General features: G+C 43.9%; 1 protein-coding gene across 6 annotated transcripts in view; it reads left to right on the forward strand.

Moving 5' to 3' along the window:
- Positions 1 to 18,897, forward strand: part of LOC111160958 (chordin like 1) — a 116,444-nt gene that overhangs the window by 59,777 nt on the left and 37,770 nt on the right. For 3 of the 6 annotated variants that reach the window (XM_022524360.1, XM_022524362.1, XM_022524365.1), the window contains exons 5-6: positions 15,945 to 16,090; positions 17,973 to 18,066. In XM_022524360.1, coding sequence (XP_022380068.1) covers positions 15,945 to 16,090; positions 17,973 to 18,066 — 240 coding nt within the window. The remainder of the gene's footprint in view (positions 1 to 15,944; positions 16,091 to 17,972; positions 18,067 to 18,897) is intronic. The other 3 variants (XM_022524361.1, XM_022524364.1, XM_022524363.1) reach the window with 1 other exon arrangement.

Below are 18,897 nucleotides of genomic sequence, written 5' to 3' on the forward strand. Positions count from 1 at the left end.
GAAATTTGCAAGGGATCTTTGATATTTCTTCAACATTCACACATCCATTTCCTGAGGAAGAGTTGTCGACCCACGGTAAGCAGGAGTGCAGTTCTTTTGAATATAGGTTCCCTAAACACTTCCTTTTCATTCTCCATATTGTACACTCTTACCTATGTTACCCTTGGCCCAATAGGGACTTCAGCTTCCATACTGAAAGGGTCTCCTTTGAGGGGGAAACAGGATACCCTGTCTTTTCCTCTGGTAGTTCCATGACAAGGCAGATGAACTGCCTCTTTTGGTTTCCAGGAAGAGGTGGACTGACTTTTCCTCAGAGCACTCCGACTTTCTCCAGCAGCCTGGAACCTTCGTCTGCCACCACCTTCCCTCAGCCTCTGCCAATGGCCTCCAGGGACCACTTTCTGAAGCCTGCCACTAACACTTTTCCAAACACAACAAACGTGTGTTTGGGGATACGTTTTCTCAATTAATCCTCAAGTACTGAATGCCTCTTTTCTTCCCTGAGTATGTAATGTGATAACAATGGGTCCTTTCTCTAGCCTCCTGACATGTTCTGCCTCCCACCCTAAGGTCTCTCCTCCAGTCATCCTAGACCGGCCTCTCAGAAATATTAATCTCACCTACTCACTTCATTGCTGAAATCACTTCACTGGCTTCTTTTCCTCTACAAGAAAAATCCAAACTCTTGGGCTTGACTTCCATCCTTCCTGGTGCCTGAGCCAGGGAGGATGTCACTGGGCCATTGTCACAAGTGCCAAACTGTATGGTTCAAGTTAACAGTATTTCATTAGGGGCCATTTTCTCTTGTTTTACAGGGCTCTTTAATGAAAAAAAGGAAGGAAAGGGAAGGAAAAAGGAAAGGCTTAGGAAATGCTATACAGCTGCCTAGGGAGAAACACGTTAGGTCTTAGCCGAAGGTTGAGAGACTAAGTGGGAGCAGGGTCCTGAATTCAGTAGTGTCTGGTGTCCACAAGATGGCAGATATCCAGATCCTCAAAATAACTAGTTATGAGTCTTCCCAGGATGTTCATAGCTATTCCATCGAGGAAAAAATAATATTGAAGTGTTTTGTTAAATTCAGTTCGAGAAAATGTGGGTTTGTAAGGAAACAGGGTCCTTTACTATGGGACTTGGGATATCCATCAATGGGCTGAAAGGGATATTGTAAACCTAGACTATGAATCTTATCCCAACTTTATTGAAGCACAGAATTTTGTTTGCACAGGACATCTTGCGGACTAGGAGTGCTCTGCAGAGCAGACTTGGGAAATGCTAGTGTAGGCAATACAAAGGAATGCTTGACTACACTCCCCACTGTCTCAGCCAGATGCCTCACATTGTTTCTATAAATGCTGCTTGAGGGTAGTGACTAATTTGTTCATTTCAAAGGGTCATTGACCTTCAAAAAAAAGGAAAAAAGACTTATTCCCAAAGGATTAGAACTAACGGAGTAATAGCAGAACGCGTTCTTAATTTATTTAGGGGAAAGAGGGGGATGGCAGGGAGTGACATGTTACCACAAAACCTGTCATTAACAATTAGGTGTCATGTGGCCTAGTTGATTTCCCATTCCCATTTCAACTATGAGTCCACTTGTTACACCATTGGGTAATTAGAAAAAAATTTAAAAATCCATAGTAGAGTAGCATAGGAATAAGAACAACTTATCAGAGCCACTGAAGAAGGGGCTTCTTATTGTTGGACTGCATAATCCCAAATTCAGATGAACACTTGGGATTTGAGAGTTAGCCCCTGAAAATAGAAGAACTTGTTTTCCCTTTCCCCCAGTTGGACTGGATTTTAGCAGGCTTCCTTTGCCTTCACATTTTGTGGCTCAAGGTAAAATTAAGCCTGAGTCCTTGCTTTGGCTCTACTTAACAGGGAGGGTCCCTTTGGCAACTCCGGGCTTCATCAGCATCTGTTGAGAGAGGAGGCCATTTCCACTTGCCTCATGGTGATACACACGGGCAACTCCAGAAGGCTTATGTAATGAGACTGGAATGGTCCATGAGCTGAATAATGGAGCTGATAATAAAGCTGTTCGGTAAAGCAGAAGACATTTTGACAGAACAGAACATAGTGGTTCCTTCTAAAGATTGGATTATGGGAAGCTTTCCACAGCGCGCAGAAAGCTGAAAATGAGCATGTGGAGCTCTGGAACCCAAGAACGGGGACTGAATTGGCAAGAGTTCCCGTGCTGCTGAGGTGAATCCCAAAGGCTCTTCCCTTTATCTTAAACTCCAGAAGCACCTCTTAGGGGTCAGAGAAGCTGATGGAACCCATGGACCCTCTTCTTGGTAGAATGTACATACCCTCATACACAAAATTCTGTAACTCCCTTCAGAAGCCCTTTCAAGAGTCCTGCTTCTAGCTCTCTGGCTCTCTGGGACTTAAATGAAGAATAAACTTGCTCCTGGTTGGATGCATATATGTCTTAAGGGAATTAATAATAGACTCGCAACCTGTGAGCTTATATTACTATGTGAACTTTTGTTCTGCTGTTCCAGGGCTGGAGCCAGCAGGAGACAGAAAAGTCAAGACATAAGGCTTGCCTCCTTTATCCTTCTGGATCACTTAGCAAACAGTACCGTCGTTAGCAGGGGTTAGACTGTAGGGTACAGACAAACCTTTGGAGCTGCTACAGGAAATTAGAGCATGTGGGATGAACAGCGAGGGCTAGATAAAATATGAGGAAGCAAAGTGTAGTCCGGGGGAGGTGGTGGGGTCTAGTGTGAGCCAGTGCACATTTGCTGAGGAGCACGGCGGGGCCAAGGCCCAACTGGTCTGAAGTAGAGTGCTCTTGAGCCAAGGGGATGGATCTTTGAGATGTGCTTCGTTCCCCGGGCTGGGTCCTTGCCACGGGGCTGCTGCCCACATAGAGCTTCAAGCCTTGGACGCTTGTCAACAGGCAGGTGACTGACACCTCAAGGCTAGAATTGCTATCTGAAAGGCGGCAAATCACACACCGAGGGGCCTTTTTGGAGTTGGCCAAACCATTATGAGCTATAGTAAGCTCTGGACCTTGGACCACGGGAGCAGACTCAGGGATAATTGTCTTTTTGCCTTCCGATGGAATGCTCTTGGTAAACCGGAGATAATCTTCATCAATGGGCCATGTTGGGTATAGCTTCTTGTCTCCCTGGGCCGTTTCAAAAAAATGTAATCTTGTGTATTTTGACTCCTGCCCTGTGAAGTAGAAGCAAATGAAACGCTTGCCCCTGATGAATATTTACACCTACTCACAAATGCAAGCAGGTTCTCTCAAAACTGAGGCCCAGAGAAACAGACTGAATGGAGCAAGTCAGTGGTACCAGCCAGCCAAGAAGGCATGTTTCTCCCCCTCCCCCCGATCTGGTGCCCAGGCTGCCAGCAATGTTTGCTGCAGAGAGACGTCGTCTTCTCGGGCCCAGACCCTCTCCTCAAGCCATCCTTCCTGGCATCTGTCTGATAAGAGGGCATATCCAGGCAGGGTCAGCTACTGACTGCCAACAGCTAAAACATTAAGGGAAGTGGGATGAAAAACAGCCCACAGATGGGTTCCGGGTGAGGAGGAAAGCCGTGGATTATACCAGGGCGTGAGCTTTCAGCACTTTCTTCCACTCTGCTCTCCAGCTGGACCAGCAGATGACTGTTTCTTCTCACTCAGCACCTTCTTGCTTGGGACAGAGTGTTGTGTCTGTGTGTTGAGCTGCAAAGTGATCTGAATCTGCTGCAAGAATTTCCTGGCCTGGGCCCCCACGGGGGCTGGAGGGTGGGTGTTGGGGTTTGGGCTGAGGAGCGTGAGTAGGGAGGCCACTAATCTTGCAGAAGTTGTGGGCCTGAACCCAGTCTTCTTGAAGATTCCGAGCAGGGAAATCCTCCCTGCCATCACCCCACCCCTCCTTTCACTCGGCGGTCTGGCAGACCTGCCCGGTCTCCCAAGGTGGGTACCCCGTGGCATGGCCACGGAACACCAGACAAAACTAAGATTTGGGATTGAGCTCGCCACCCACCGCACCCCAGCCCTGCCCCCTTGTGGGCTCTCCTTTCCTTTTTCGTTTACCTTTCCTTCTTTGCCTGCCTCCCTGTCACCTTGACCAGCACCTTCATTTTGTCCAGGCCACGCCCCACTCCCATACTTAGCCCTGGTGTCTGTGTTGTAGGATGTTTAGTGGTTTCGTTTTATTGCTAACAACTTATTGAGATATAATTCACATACCATTTACGCTCTTAAAGTGTACGGTTTAGTTGGGTTTAGTGTCATCACAAGGTACCACTGTCACCACTGTCCAGTTCCAGAATATTTTCCTCATCCCCAAAAGAAACCTCATACCTGGGGCGCCTGGGTGGCTCAGTGGGTTAAGCCGCTGCCTTCGGCTCAGGTCATGATCTCAGGGTCCTGGGATCGAGTCCCGCATCGGGCTCTCTGCTCGGCAGGGAGCCTGCTTCCCTCTCTCTCTCTCTCTCTCTCTCTCTCTCTCTCTCTGCCTCTCTGTCTACTTGTGATCTCTCTCTCTCAAATAAATAAATAAAATCTTTAAAAAAAAAAAAAAAAGAAACCTCATACCCACTGGCAGTCACCCCCCACCCCCCCTCCCCATAGCTCCTAGCATCCACTGATCTACTTTCTGTCTCTCTGGATTTGCCTGTTCTGGCCCTTTCATATAAGCAGAAACAGACATTATGTGACTAGCTTTATTCCTCAGCCTAATGTTTTCGAGGGTGATCTATTCTAACTGAATAGTATTGCACTGTTATGGATGTACTGATCGTTTTATGTATTGATAGACACTTGTGTTGTTTTCACTTTTTGGCCATTGTGAATATCGCTGCTGTGAAGATTTGCATACCTTATCTGAGTCCCAGCTTTGACTCCTCTTGGGTACATGCCCAGCAGTGAAATTACTGGTTCAGGTGGTAACTCTATATTGAACTTGGAGGAACTGCCAGACTGTTTTCCATTTTACACCACTTTATACTGTTATGCTCCCACCAGCAGTGGATGAGCCTTCTTATTTCTCCATGTCCTCGCCAACAATTGATGTTATTTCTTTTTTAATGATAACCATCCTCGGTGGGTGCGAAGTGGTAGCACACTGTGGGTGTGATGATGGGTGTGCTCTTCATCACGAGACTCCTTTCCAGTCTTTGGTACTCTCTAGTGTGAACTCATTAAACCTCTGGAAAAGGTAAAGCCCTTTTCTGACTAATGCTTGAACCTGGGGCCATGTCAGGCATTCTGGTGGAGCAAAGTGGAAGAGAGTTTAGGGACAGAGTGGGCTTGCCACCTTTGGGAGCTCTGCCTTAGCGGGAAGGGCCAGTCAGCCCAGAGCATGGGCATAAGAGGATTCTTGGTGAATGTGATGGCTCAGAGGTGACTTTCTAGTCACCACTCAGAATCTGGCCATTTTCGAGAAGTTCTAAGGGGCAGTGGAAAACAATTGTATTAGCTTGGGCCTCTGGAACAAAAATACCAGAGATTGAGTAGCTTCAACGTAAACATTTAGTTCTCACAGTTCTGGTGGCTGGAAAGTCTAAGATCAAATGGCCAGCATATGTGGTGTCTGGTGAGACCCAAGTTCATGGCTTACAGGTAGCCACCTTCATGCTGAAAACAGAGATCACCTCCCTTCCGTCGGGTCTCTTCTGATAAGGGCACTAATCCCATTTGGGAGGGCTCTGCCATCTTGACCTAATTCCCTCCCAAAGGCCCCACCTCCTTTTTTGTCTTCTCTTTAAAGTTTGTATTTAAATTCCAGTTACTTAACATGCAGTGTATTATTAGCTTCACACATACAATTTACTGATTCAACACTTCCATACAACACCTAGTGCTCATCACAACAAGTGTACTCCTTCCTCCTCATCACCTATTTCCCCCTTACCCCCACCCATCTCCCTTCTGGAAACCATCAGCAGGATCCCTGTAGTTAAGACTCTGTTTCTTGGTTTGCCTCTCTCACTCTTTTGTTTTGTTTCTGAAATTTCACATCGGAATGAAATCATATGATACTTGTCTCTGACTGACTGATTTCACTTAGCATTATATTCTCTAGCTCCATCCACATCGTTGCAAATGGGAAGATTTTGTTCATTTTGGTAGCTGAGTAATATTCCACTGCATACACGTACCACTTCTTTATCCCTTCATCAGTTGATGGACATTGGGGTTCTTTCCATAGTTTGGTTATTGTGGACATTGCTGCTATAAACATCAGGGTTCATGTATCCCTTTGAATCAGTATTTTTGTATCCTTTGGTAAATACCTAGTGGCGCAATTGCCAGATCATGGGGTAGGTCTATTTTTAACTTTGTGAGGAACCTCCATACTGTTTTCCAGAGTGGCTGCACCAGCTTGCATTCCCACCAACAGTGTAGGAGTGTTCCATTTTCTCTGGATCTTCGCCAACATCTGTTGTTTTCTGTGTTGTTCACTCTAGCCATTCTGACTGGTGTGAGGTAATTATCTCATTGTAGTTTTGATTTGTATTTCCCTGATGATGTGTGATATTGAGCCTTTTTTCATGTATCTGTTAGTCATCTGTAGGTCTTCTTTTTTTTAAGATTTTATTTATTTAAGAGATCACACACATGAGCAGGGGGAGGAGAAGAGGAAGAGGAGGAAGCAGACTCCCTGCTGAGCAGGGAGCCCAACGTGGGGGCTCCTGAGCCTAAGGCAGACACTTAACCAACTGAGCCACCCAGGTGCCCCATCTTCTTTTTTTTTTAAGATTTTATTTTTTTTTATTAGAGAGAGAGACAGAGAGAGGAGGAGAGTGCAAGGAAGGGGAGAGGGAGAGAGAGAATCTCAAGAAGATTCCAAGCTGAGCACAGAGCCTAATGTCGGGTTCAGTCTCATGACTCTAAGATCATGACCTGAGTCAAAATCAAGAGTCAGATGCTTAACTGACTGAGCCACGCAGGCGCCTTCTTCTTCAGAAAAGTGTCTATTCCTGTCTTCTGCAAAGGCCCCACCTCCTAATACCATCATAGTGGAGATTACGTTTTTAACATATGAATCTGTGGGGCAGGGAGGACATAGACATTCAGTCTAATGCAAGCACCTGCCGTAAAGATTAGGCAGCCCCACATCTTTTCTCTTAGCAACCTACTTCCTGCCTTCCAGAAATTCTATCTTTTATAGCTAATAGTAATAACAATAGCAGCATTTACTAAGCATTAATACTCACCCAGTTCTATGGCTAGCACATTATCTTGTTGGTGCTTTACAACAACGTTTGAGGTAGATCTTGTTATCAGCTCCATTTTATAGATGAGGGTACTGAGACTCAGTAACGTGAAATGATTTGCTCAGCTAATCCGTGGCAACTAATTAATAGTGGAGCTGGAATTTGGACCCAAATGGGAAACTGAAGTCAGGCCGCTCCTCCCAGTAGGACAGACCTTGGAGGCTGTATTCAGTCATCTCCCCCACATAAGCCCTAAGCTCTGGAAGGTTCCGTATCTCTTGCCTCATGCTCTACAGCTTCATTATGGATAAAGCACCAGAAGCCCACATAACGATTTCATTATCTAGAAAAACAACGTGTTTCCAAAAGTTGTCTTCCCTTGGCACCCTGGTATGAATTAAGGAGATGAGTCCCAATCCTCCCTACCAAGACCTCACTGTGATGGGCCAGAGAAGAGTTGGGTTTCCATAGAGGACAGTTGGAGAAAGATCTGGAAATCTTAGGTCTCTGCCCCAGGAAAGCAGGTGCAGTTAAGCTGCCCCTTGGAGAGGCCCAGGGAAAAGAGAGGTAAGAGGGGTTGGAGCAATGAGAGGAAGAAATCTAGGGGCGCCTGGGTGGCTCAGTGGGTTAAGCCGCTGCCTTCGGCTCAGGTCATGATCTCAGGGTCCTGGGATCGCGGCCCACATCGGGCTCTCTGCCCAGCGGGGAGCCTGCTTCCCTTCCTCTCTCTCTGCCTGCCTCTCTGCCTACTTGTGATCTCTCTCTGTCAAATAAATAAATAAAATCTTAAAAAAAAAAAAAAAAGAAAGGAAGGAAGAAATCTAAATAGTAGGCATCCCAGGTGTGGCTGATGGACCCATCTGAAGCAGTACCTTTGCTCTTAGCATTCCAGAGAACAACTCACCTGAACCCACATGGCCTCAAAGGCTGAGCACCTGTTCCTATATGGAAGGGGACTAGACACAGCCACTGTTTGGGATGCATTCGTTCTGCAAGATTTATTTTGTCCTTGCTTTATGCAGCACCCAGCTGTCCCTCCGTCTGCTATGGCAGCACTTCCTTCAGGAGCATAGTGGTTTCCCATGGCACCCTTAGTCATCTGCTTTCTTCCCATCTGGGCCAAGGCCAAAAGGCGACACAGATTTATACACTTTAAAATAACTTGTTTTAGAAAGTGCTGTACTAGCTCCCACTGTCCAGAGGTGTTGAATAGTGTTGGGAGGAGAGAACCATCTCATTGTGGTCAGACTGGGAACACAGAGTCCTAGCTAGGATCTGTCCCACGAGTAGGAGTAGAGAACTGTGACCAGCTTGGTAGGATTGATTTTCTATGGTAGGAAGGGACTCGAAATATTCACCTAGTCTAGCCTTTGGCCTTCAAGTAGAATTATTATTTTCCAACAGAAACGCCCCAAACTGAATTTTGGAATGAGAAATACGGTTAAGGATTACTTTCTAGTGTCTAACCTAAATTGTTCGTGATGCAGGTGACATTTTTTCCCATTTGACATAGTTTGGCAATTGGTTATAATCTGACCTCCCAGCCTCAATGTTTATGAGTTATCTAAGTATGTTAGCAATTAACATCTTTTAATGCCAGCCCCTCCAATGAAAGCAGGATTCTCCTTGAAGTCGGGGTCATGTCTTATTTACCTCTGCAGCTCCAACCCAGCAAGGTACCAATTATTGTCAAGGTAAGCTTGAGGACCTGTTTGTGCTGGGTATAGTCAAATCCCCCATAAGCAGATGTTAAATGAAGAAGGGGAGAGAAAAGGAAAATAGTCTCTTAACTGTTGTTAACCCCAAAGCACTTACCGTACACATAAGCACAAAGCAATCGCCATTTAATTAACTGTCCAGTTATCCATGGAAGCAAGGAAATCCTTCTATGTTCTTCTGTCGTCCTTATTTCTATACCAACACCACTTACCATTTACCGTGGGCATTATTATATACTGGATACTTTGGGGCTTTTTTAAATAAGTGATCTCTAAACCTCATAGTCTTGTAAGGTAGAGGACATTCTCATTTTGAAGACAAAGAAACCAAGGCACAAAGAGATCAAGTAACCTTCCCAAGGTCACAGATCAAAGACATGCCAAAGCTGGGTTTTGTGCCTAATGTTCGCAGACCCCAGAGACCAGGTTTGATTCTTTTTGTTTGCATTGATGTGAGATAGAGCAGAAAACACTGCCTACAAGCAACACCCTATTTCAGGACTTCTTTCCTTGCCCCTTCCTTTGGCCTGTTCCTTCTCATGTTTCTGAGATCTAGGGTCAAACCCTTTGAACTATACGGTTCTGTGTTGTGTGTGTGTATCATCATAATTAAAGGGAAGACAAACTCTTACTTCAAGCCTTCTATCGTTGTCTCTAAATTCCCTCTCCACCACACCTCCAACATGGTCTGCAGATGTGCTGGGACCACACCAGTAGAATGACCGAGAACCAGACTGGAAACATTAGCACCCGGCTCAGCCATTGTCAAGTAGGAACCCAAGTAACAGTAGTGATGGGCAAGAGAAGGGAGGGACTTGGAGTCCAGGAGATTGGCAACTGATCCCTGGAAGCTCTGGAGAGTTTTGCATTTCTCTCATAAACACTGGGAGCTGATTTGTCTCCTGAGATACAAGCAGCCTTCCTGACTTGCCAAGAAGTGGCCTGCTAAGAAAATAGAAATTTGAGGGTAGAGAGAGTAGAGAAGTCAGCGGCCAGCATGAGGATTTTGGATTCTGGAGGGTGGGAAGAAGGCCAGTGCCAGGAGGGGAGAGAATGGTGTACCAAAGGAAGTGGGATAGGACCACAGACTTCTTGGTAAAATTTGCCAGTTTCTCTGAAGAGCAAAAACAAAACAAAACAAAACAAACTTGTGGCAAAGTTATTCATACTGAGATGTTCTGGACCATGTGTAGCCTCTCACAGAAATACTGGGATTATAAAAATCTGATTGCAGGGGCGCTTGGGTGGCTCAGTGGGTTAAGCCGCTGCCTTCGGCTCAGGTCATGATCTCAGAGTCCTGGGATCGAGCCCCGCATCGGGCTCTCTGCTCTCTAGGGGAGCCTGCTTCCTCCTCTCTCTCTGCCTGCCTCTCTGCCTGCTTGTGATCTCTCTGTCAAGTAAATAAATAAAATCTTTAAAAAAAAATATCTGATTGCAAAAGGCAACTATTTATCCCAAAGGAATGGACTTCTAGTGATGGCATTTTAGGCACCAGTGAGTTCAAAGGAAGGGAGAGATATGGAGGATGGGGGAGCGTTTTTCCAAGCCCCCCAGAAGTCATAGTTCTGCTACATGTGAGACCATCCCTAATGAGGAGGGGGAGCATGGAAGGAACAGTTTTTTTCCCGGCACAACTGTAGTCACATGGCTTCGCACTTGTCTGCTGACCCCACTATGTCCTCATCCCACTCCTCCTCAGAGTACCATTGCCACAAGGGGCCCTGAGGTCAGCTTTTCTTGGACTGATTTTTTTCCGGTATTTGGCCAGGAACACCAAATGTGTTCCAGGAATAGTTGGTTAGAAGCCCAGCCACCTTGGAAAATCTAGGAAGGGAGAGGGTAGAGTACCAGGTGGCCTCCTTTGCTACGGTGGCACCCTGCATGCTGAGTTGGCCCATTCTAAAGATGCAAGAGGAGATTTGAGTCTCATGTCCCATTTTTTTTTTATGAAGCAACTACCCATTTTTATTCAGTAAAACTGCAGATTACAAGTCACTTCTCCAATTTAATTACTTATTTCTTATTTATTTCCAGGAGTGTGCATTCTTTACTTTGTGTTCTAAATTAGGAATGGAAGGGCCTTGCTGTTCGACTTTACTGTACAGCTAGCATTTGTGTCCATGCCCATTTAATTAATTTATTATTATGGTGATTTGGGGTTTTTATCCACTGAGTTTGGGGGTGCCTTTTTTCATGTATATGTATGTTTAATTCTAGTATAATTAACATACAGTGCTATATTAATTTCAGGTGTACAATATAATGATTCAACAATTCCATACACCCCATTCTTAGATAGAAAAACTGGGGCCCAAAGGGGTAAAGTGACTTGGCAAGGTTAGGGAAAGTTGTTACCCACCCTGGGGTTTTTGACTCCATGATCCTACCTCCAAGTTTAAGAAAACAATCTTTTCTTTAGTAAAAACTGTATATATGTCTAAGGTGTAAACATACTGATTTGATATACATATTTATATATATTGAAATGATTATTAAAGTCAAGCTAATTAGCATCATCTCCTCACATAGTTACCATTTACTTTGTGGGGAGAACACCTGAAATCTCTCTTAGCAAATGTCCGGGATACAATCTAGTATTATTAATTATACTCATCATGCTATACATTAGATCTCTAGACGTATTCATCTTATGTAACTGCAACTTTATACACTTTGACCAACATCTCCCCCATTTCCCCCACCCCCGGTGTAACCACTGTTCTACTCTCTGCTTCTATTTTTTAATATAATTTTTTAATTTTTCATTAACATATAATGAATTATTAGCCCCAGGGGTACAGGTCTGTGAATCGCCAGGTTTACACACTTCACAGCACTTACCATAGCACATACCTTCCCCAATGTCCATAACCCCACCACCCTCTCCCTACCCCCCCTACCCCCAGCAACCCTCAGTTTGTTTTGTGAGATTAAGAGTCTCTTATGGTTTGTCTCCCTCCAGATCCCATCTTGTTTCATTTATTCTTTTCCTACGCCCCAAACCCCCCACGTTGCCTCTCAACTTCCTCGTATCAGCAAGATCATACGATAATTGTCTTTCTCTGATTGACTTATTTTGCTAAGCATAATACCCTCTAGTTCCAACCACGTCGTCGCAAATGACAAGATTTCATTTCTTTTGATGGCTGCATAGTATTCCATTGTATATATATACCCCATCTTCTTTATCCATTCATCTGTTGATGGACATCTAGGTCCTTTCCATAGTTTGGCTATTATGGACATTGCTGCTATAAACATTCGGGTGTATGTGCCGCTTCGGATCACTACATTTGTATCTTTAGGGTAAGTACCCAGTAGTGTGATTGCTGGGTTGTAGGGTAGCTCTATTTTCAACTTTTTGAGGAACCTCCATGCTGTTTTTCAGAGTGTTTGCACCAACTTGCATTCCCACCAACAGTGTAGGAGAGTTCCCTTTTCTCTGCATCCTTGCCAGCATCTGTCATTTCCTGACTTGTTAATTTTAGCCATTCTGACTGGTGTGAGGTGGTATCTCATTGTGGTTTTGATTTGTATTTCCCTGATACCGAGTGATGTGGGGCACTTTTTCATGTGTCTGTTGGCCATCTGGATGTCTTCTTTGCAGAAATATCTGTTCATGTCCTCTGCCCATTTCTTGATTGGATTATTTGTTCTTTGGGTGTTGAGTTTGGTAAGTTCTTTATAGATTTTGGATACTAGCCCTTTATCTGATATGCTGTTTGCAAATATCTTCTCCCGTTCTGTCAGTTGTCTTTTGGTTTTGTTAAAGATCAAAAGCTTTTGCACAGCAAAGGAAACAGTCTACTCTGCTTCTATGTATTCAACGTGTCTTTAGATTTCATAAAAAATGTGACCATACAATTTTTTTTCTTTCTGTATCTGCCTTATTTCACTTAGCATAATGTCCTCCAGGTTCAGTCATTTTGTTGTAAGTGGTGAGATGTCTTTTTTAAGGTTGAATATTATTCCCTTGTATGTATGTACTGCTTTTTCTTTATCTACTCATTGACTGACTGACACTTAGGCTGTTTCTTTAACTTGGCTATTGTGAATAATGCTGCAATGAGCATGGGATGCAGTAAACATGGAAACACAGATCTCTCTTCCAGGTATGGATTTCATTTCCTTTCCCTCTGTCAGTGTGTAACACCCACTCTATAAAAAGAGCACAAACTTCAAGACAGGAAAACTATTTCTGAGTTGGCTTTCCTGTTTAATATCTGGGTGGCATGGGCCAAATCTTTTGGGATATCAATAGCCTCATTTCTGTAATTCTCTCACCACTCTATTAGGGTTATTAAAAGTATGCAATAAGAGTAAATGGAAAGATATTAAGATAAATGTATTGTGTAAAACTAGCGGTAAGCATGCTCATAATTGGTTTCTTTTTCTTTGATTCTGTTTTGTCTTTCTCTCTTTTGCTTTCTCCCCATCTCCTGTTGGGTAGATTAATAGACTCTATGCCAGGCTACTCTGAAGACTGTTGCAAGAAAGACTCTCAAGGTCATGATTCCACTGGAAAACCTCACCCTGCAGTTGCTTCCCCGTCAATCCCTTGGTAGAGGGCCCATTTCAAAAATCAATCCACATTCTTCTGTAGCAAAATAATTCCAACCTTCTTTTTTTCTTTTGGCATTCCAAAGATCTGTCAACTCCTGTAAGAGTCATGGTTGATATTCTTTTGTAGGTCATCCCAGTTTTCCTTCACCACAAAATACTGAGATTTTGTATAATTAGAGCCCAGAGGGGTGAATGGGCCTGCCCCTGTCCTTTCTCCAGTGAATTTTACTCCTGTGTACTAGCTGCAGCTGTCTGGTTGTGTGTACCTGTGGGCCGGAGCAGGCACTTAGGGTCAACTGGTATGAGTTAAACATGCTCTAGAAACTAAGACTTCTTTTTTACTTTTGTTTAGGATTTATTTATTTGAGAGAGAACATGCAAGTGAGGGGAGTGGCAGAGGGAGAGAGAGAGAATCTCAAGCAGACTTTCTGCTGAGCGTGGGGCTAGATCTCAGCACCCTGAGATCATAACCTGAGCTGAAATCAAGAGTCAGACTCTTAACCGATGGAACCACTGAGGTGCCCCTAAGTCTTCTTTTTAAGGAACTACTTTTGTATTCTGTGAGGAGTCATTAATAATTAGTTAACACCCAAGGAATGAGTTACTCATAGCTAGGTCAAGTTACATAGCAAAGTATAGAATCGAGTTAGTTACACAAATTGCTGGAGCCAGAGTAAATGTGATATCAGTTTCCTGGGTATTGTAGGCCAAAACATTCTAGGGGGACAACTCAGCCTTCATGTTCCATTGGTTTTGGTTTTTAAATTAAACGGTCCCTCCCTTGTTACAGGTTTGATATGATTAACACCCTCCTTCGTAGTGGGAAGGATGGAAGATTCTAGAATCAGTCAGACATCAATTCAGATGGTGTTACCGAAGCTCGCTAATTGTGAGACCTGGGGCAAGACAGTTAGTTTCTTAAGCTTTAGTTTCCCCATCAGCAAAATGGGCATAATCGTGTCCATTTCAGAATGGTACTAGTAAAAGCCAATGTAATCATGTATGGAAAAGCATTCACCATTGTACCTTGTATATTAATTAGGGCTCAGTAAATGTGAGCTATTATTATTATTACTGCTATTACCATTAGCCTTCATAATTTTCACCTATATCCTAACAATAATTTCATTCTGCTTTTTTCAAAAAATGAAAGATTTATATGATCTCAAGAGAAACCAGAGCATCTTTCTGTTGTTTTAAATGGTTGTATTGAGTTATAACTAACCCATAAAATGGACTCATTTGCATTATACTTTTGACTGATGGGAAAGAAAGGATGGTCTAACTGTCTAAGCCTTCCCCTAATGAAACACACAACTCCCTTGACTCTCTTTTTCTGCTATTCTACAGAGGGCACTTTCCAGGCCCCATTTATATCTATTGTTAGTTTGTACATCAACAATGCGTTTAATCTGGGGGCTTGTTCATTGCTGGGTGTGTGTGCACATGTGAGTGTGTAAAAAGACATCTTGAGACCATTGATTAGAATCAACTCATCAAATGCATTGGTGCATTAATATTTTGCTCCATGACAACCCTGCTTTAGACATCACAGAGAAGAGGAACTCTATAAGGCAGCAACCCAGTCCTTAAAAAGCAGGACATACACATGTGTACCTAGGTTGACAGGAAAAGATGGAATTTGGGGTCATTGCTTACTACATCTGGGACTTCAGAAAAGTCAACCTCTGAGTCTTGTTATCCTCAAGTGAAAAATGGAGTTAAGGATCTGATTTACTTGGTTGATAGGGTTGTTATGAGGCTCCCTTATAAAAACGTATGTGAAATCTCTTCGTAAATTTTTGGCTAGGTGACTCTAAGTCACAAATGGGAGTTACAGTAACATTCAAGTGCTGGATTGTGTATTTCAGAAATCACATGTCTGGAGAGGGCCAGGTCGTGGGCTGGAGCTGTTAGGGAATATTTCATAGAGGAAAAGGGACTTTTCCTGAGCCTTCAAAATCAGACAGGACTTCAGCAGATGGAAAAGAGTGGGAGGAGAGGGTGAGCTTAGTGATGGAATTAAAAATAAGTGAAGACTATGTATGTCAACCATATTTCATTAAAAGAAAAGCAAGGACTCCAGAGGCCAGAATAAGCATACAAGCACATGCCAAGCAATATGAAACATGAGAGGGGATAAAGTTACAAAGGCAGTTATAATAGATGGTTCCTCTTCTGAAAGGACTCCGTCCTTGCGGGCAAGTTAACATGTCATTCGCCTGGTCTCTTAGCTCTGTGAATGCAGGGTCCTTGTCCTTCTCTGATTTCGCTCTCATGTCCATCACAGTACCTGGAACACAATAGGTGCTCAATAAATGCTCAGCAAATGAAAGAATAGATGGATGGTCATGCCCATTGCCATTCAGCCACTGAATCAGGGATTATCTTTTAACTCCCTCTGTGTGGTATAGCCCCATCTGCTGTTGGGATTTATGAAATTCTTTGCAGTGAAGCCAATACTTGGTATGGTTTTTCTCCACCCTGTCCCAGAAGATTCCCTACCACCGGCGAACAATAAGGTGACCAGCAAGTCGTGTGAGTACAACGGGACCACTTACCAACACGGTGAGCTGTTCATGGCTGAAGGGCTCTTTCAGAACCGGCAACCCAATCAGTGTACCCAGTGCAGCTGTTCGGTAAGACCTGGTGTCTTAATGTCCCTGCTAGCCCTACCCCAACACCAGAGCTCCTCCTGTACTTACACCTGTACTTGGAGCCTACACTATAAGGTGTTTGGAAGGAAGACGAATTGCATTTTTTTTTAAAGATTAATTGATTTATTTGAGAGAGAGAGAAAGAGAGCAAGCAGGGGCAGGGGCAGAGGGAGAAGGAAGGAATCTCAAGCCGACTCCCCGGTGAGCATGGAGCCCAACTCAGGGCTCGATCTCACGAACTGTGTGATCATTACCTGAGCCGAAAGCAAGAGTTGAACGCTCAACTGACTCAGCCACCCAGGACACCCCAAGGTGAATTGCATTTAAATCCTACTTTAAATCCTAATCCTGTCAATCCAGACTCCCTGATTTTCATAAGCCCTGAACAGTCCTGACCTATGTGAAAGAAATCAGACATAGTCATATCCTGGTCTTTATTAAAACATTAGGACTGTTTAAATGCACAAACATGAGCTGATGGTCTTGATCTGTCCCTCTTTTAACAATGGTGACCCCAGCAAAGCCTTCATCAGAAGAACTCAACTGTTTGAAGCCTTGGGGATGCTAGGGGCAGAAAAGTCATTGGTGCCATCTAAGGCCACTCAGTCCAGTTCACAAAAAAATGGGGCTATCTCTTGGTTCCCATCTGATGTATTCTCCCAATCAGTTTGCCCCTGATGCCCTGCAGTGAGAACTCTCTCAGCAAAACATGATTATTCCTCTGACCTAATCTGTCAGAAGAACTAGGAATAAAGTATATTGATTATATCTTCATGGAATTGTGCAGTTCAGAAAATGTAAGAGGTGGAACCAGAAAATGGAAGAAAATGGCTGTTTCAACTGAAGTGTGAGGGAATGAAGTTCAATGTAGGAACTTTTTGCTTGTAAGGGCATTAAACACTGGATTGCATGCAGAGGGAAGTTCTAGAATCTCTTCCCTTGGTAACTTTTAGTAAAAATATGGTATCTCGGTAGTTTGGGAGAATTTGGTTGTGGCCTTCCCTTACTAATGACTTTTCAGGGACCTTTCTAGCCCCAGAGTAATATCTTTCTAAGAAAAAGGTTTAGGGGCACCTGGGTGGCTTCAATGGTTAAGCATCTGCATTTGGCTCAGGTCCTGATCTCAGGGTCCTGGCATTGAGCCCCATGGTGTTGGGCTCCCTGCTCAGCAGGGAGCCTGCTTCTTCCTCTCCTTCTGCCCCTCTGCCTGTTCGTGCTCTCTCTCTTTCTCTCTCTCTCTCTCTCTCTCAAATAAATGAATAAGATATTAAAAAAACAAGGTTTAAGGAATAATGTTTGGAGCATAGAACTTTAGGGAGTGGAAACCATGTAAAGACAGACATAGCAGGTAATTTTGCTCTTCTCCCTTGCCTTGTGCTGAATGGAACTGTCCATTCAGATCATCTTGTATAGTTTTGTATTACCCCAGAGAGCTCATCTCCCTGGTTTGGAGCATTATAAAAGGTGGCTCTCATGCAGATCTGCATTCCCTGAGATCCCAATATCCAGCTGGGGTGTGTTGGGGACCAGAGGATACAATGAACAGAAAAGAGAAGAAAAAGACCTTTTGGGGGGTTTGGCAGGCCAATGGTGGCCCTTACATGGACTGCTTTGTACCATCTTAGATGAGGAGGCCCAACAAGGAGGGCCAACTCTTCAGTAACATAGTCTCTGGCATGAAGAAATAGTAAACAGAAGAAAATAAAACATAATAACATTTAGGAAGTGTCTAGAACTAACCATGGGAGAACACTGGGAAGGAGTGCCATGTTTCGAGTCCCTACTCATCCCAGGTCCCAAGCTAAGAAGCCTTTACGTTTATTCCCATGTCCCCCTGACCTTTAATTCTGTTTCTTCTTGGCAGGAGGGGAATGTGTACTGTGGTCTCAAGACTTGCCCCAAGTTAACCTGTGCATTCCCAGTCTCCGTTCCTGACTCCTGTTGCCGGCTGTGCAGAGGTATGTGTCCCAGATCCCAAGACAGAGGGATGTTGCCATACTGCATAGCAGGACTTAGAGGAGAAGGAAATGCCTGCCCAGTGTCATAAGCAAGGGAATTTTTCCATGGTCACCTTAGATTTTAGCCAGAGTTGGGGGGAAGCTAAGTCCATTCACCAAAGGGAGGAAAGAAACACTGATTTTAAGGGCCACTACCTGAAAGAAATTGCCCTGGTGTGTGGCAGGAGAGAAAGAGTGAGCATCATTTATGGAGAAAGTGAGTGTCTGTGTTGCTTCTGCCTTAATCCCTTCTAGCCAGGCCTCCATGTTACTGTCGTGTGAAACACAAGCCATTTCCATGCACAACCTTAACAGGAAGAACGGGCTTTGCAAAGCCCTGACGTTTTGAAGACTGTGCAGGGCAAATTAGGTAAAGTCTTTAAAACCTCAAATTTAGATAGATTCTTTAAAGCCCCACAGTCAGTGACAAACTCAGGAAAAGCAAAATGGAAGGCAGAAGGCATCTTCTTCTCAAATTATAGCCAAAATGTCACCAATGTTTTCTCAACACCTCTCAACACCACCGATGTTTTCTCAAATAATCACCTTTCATTTCTCTTTTATTTCCTCTTCTCAAATTACTAAATCTATCAGTTGTCTTCTATATCCCTCTCCTTTCTGGCTTGCCCTCTAGCAGTATTCTAATTTCGTCTTCTTTCCTTCCATCCAATCAACATATTTATTGAGCATCTACTCTAAGTTCAGCTCTGTGCCAGAAGCTAGATACATACTGGCAAGTAGAGTAAACATACAAGGCACTGTCAGACTATATTGCATCTCTATGCAAGTTAC

Source organism: Enhydra lutris, unplaced genomic scaffold, assembly GCF_002288905.1.
Source record: "Enhydra lutris kenyoni isolate GAN:26980312 unplaced genomic scaffold, ASM228890v2 scaffoldscaffold80, whole genome shotgun sequence".
Lineage (NCBI taxonomy): Eukaryota > Metazoa > Chordata > Mammalia > Carnivora > Mustelidae > Enhydra > Enhydra lutris.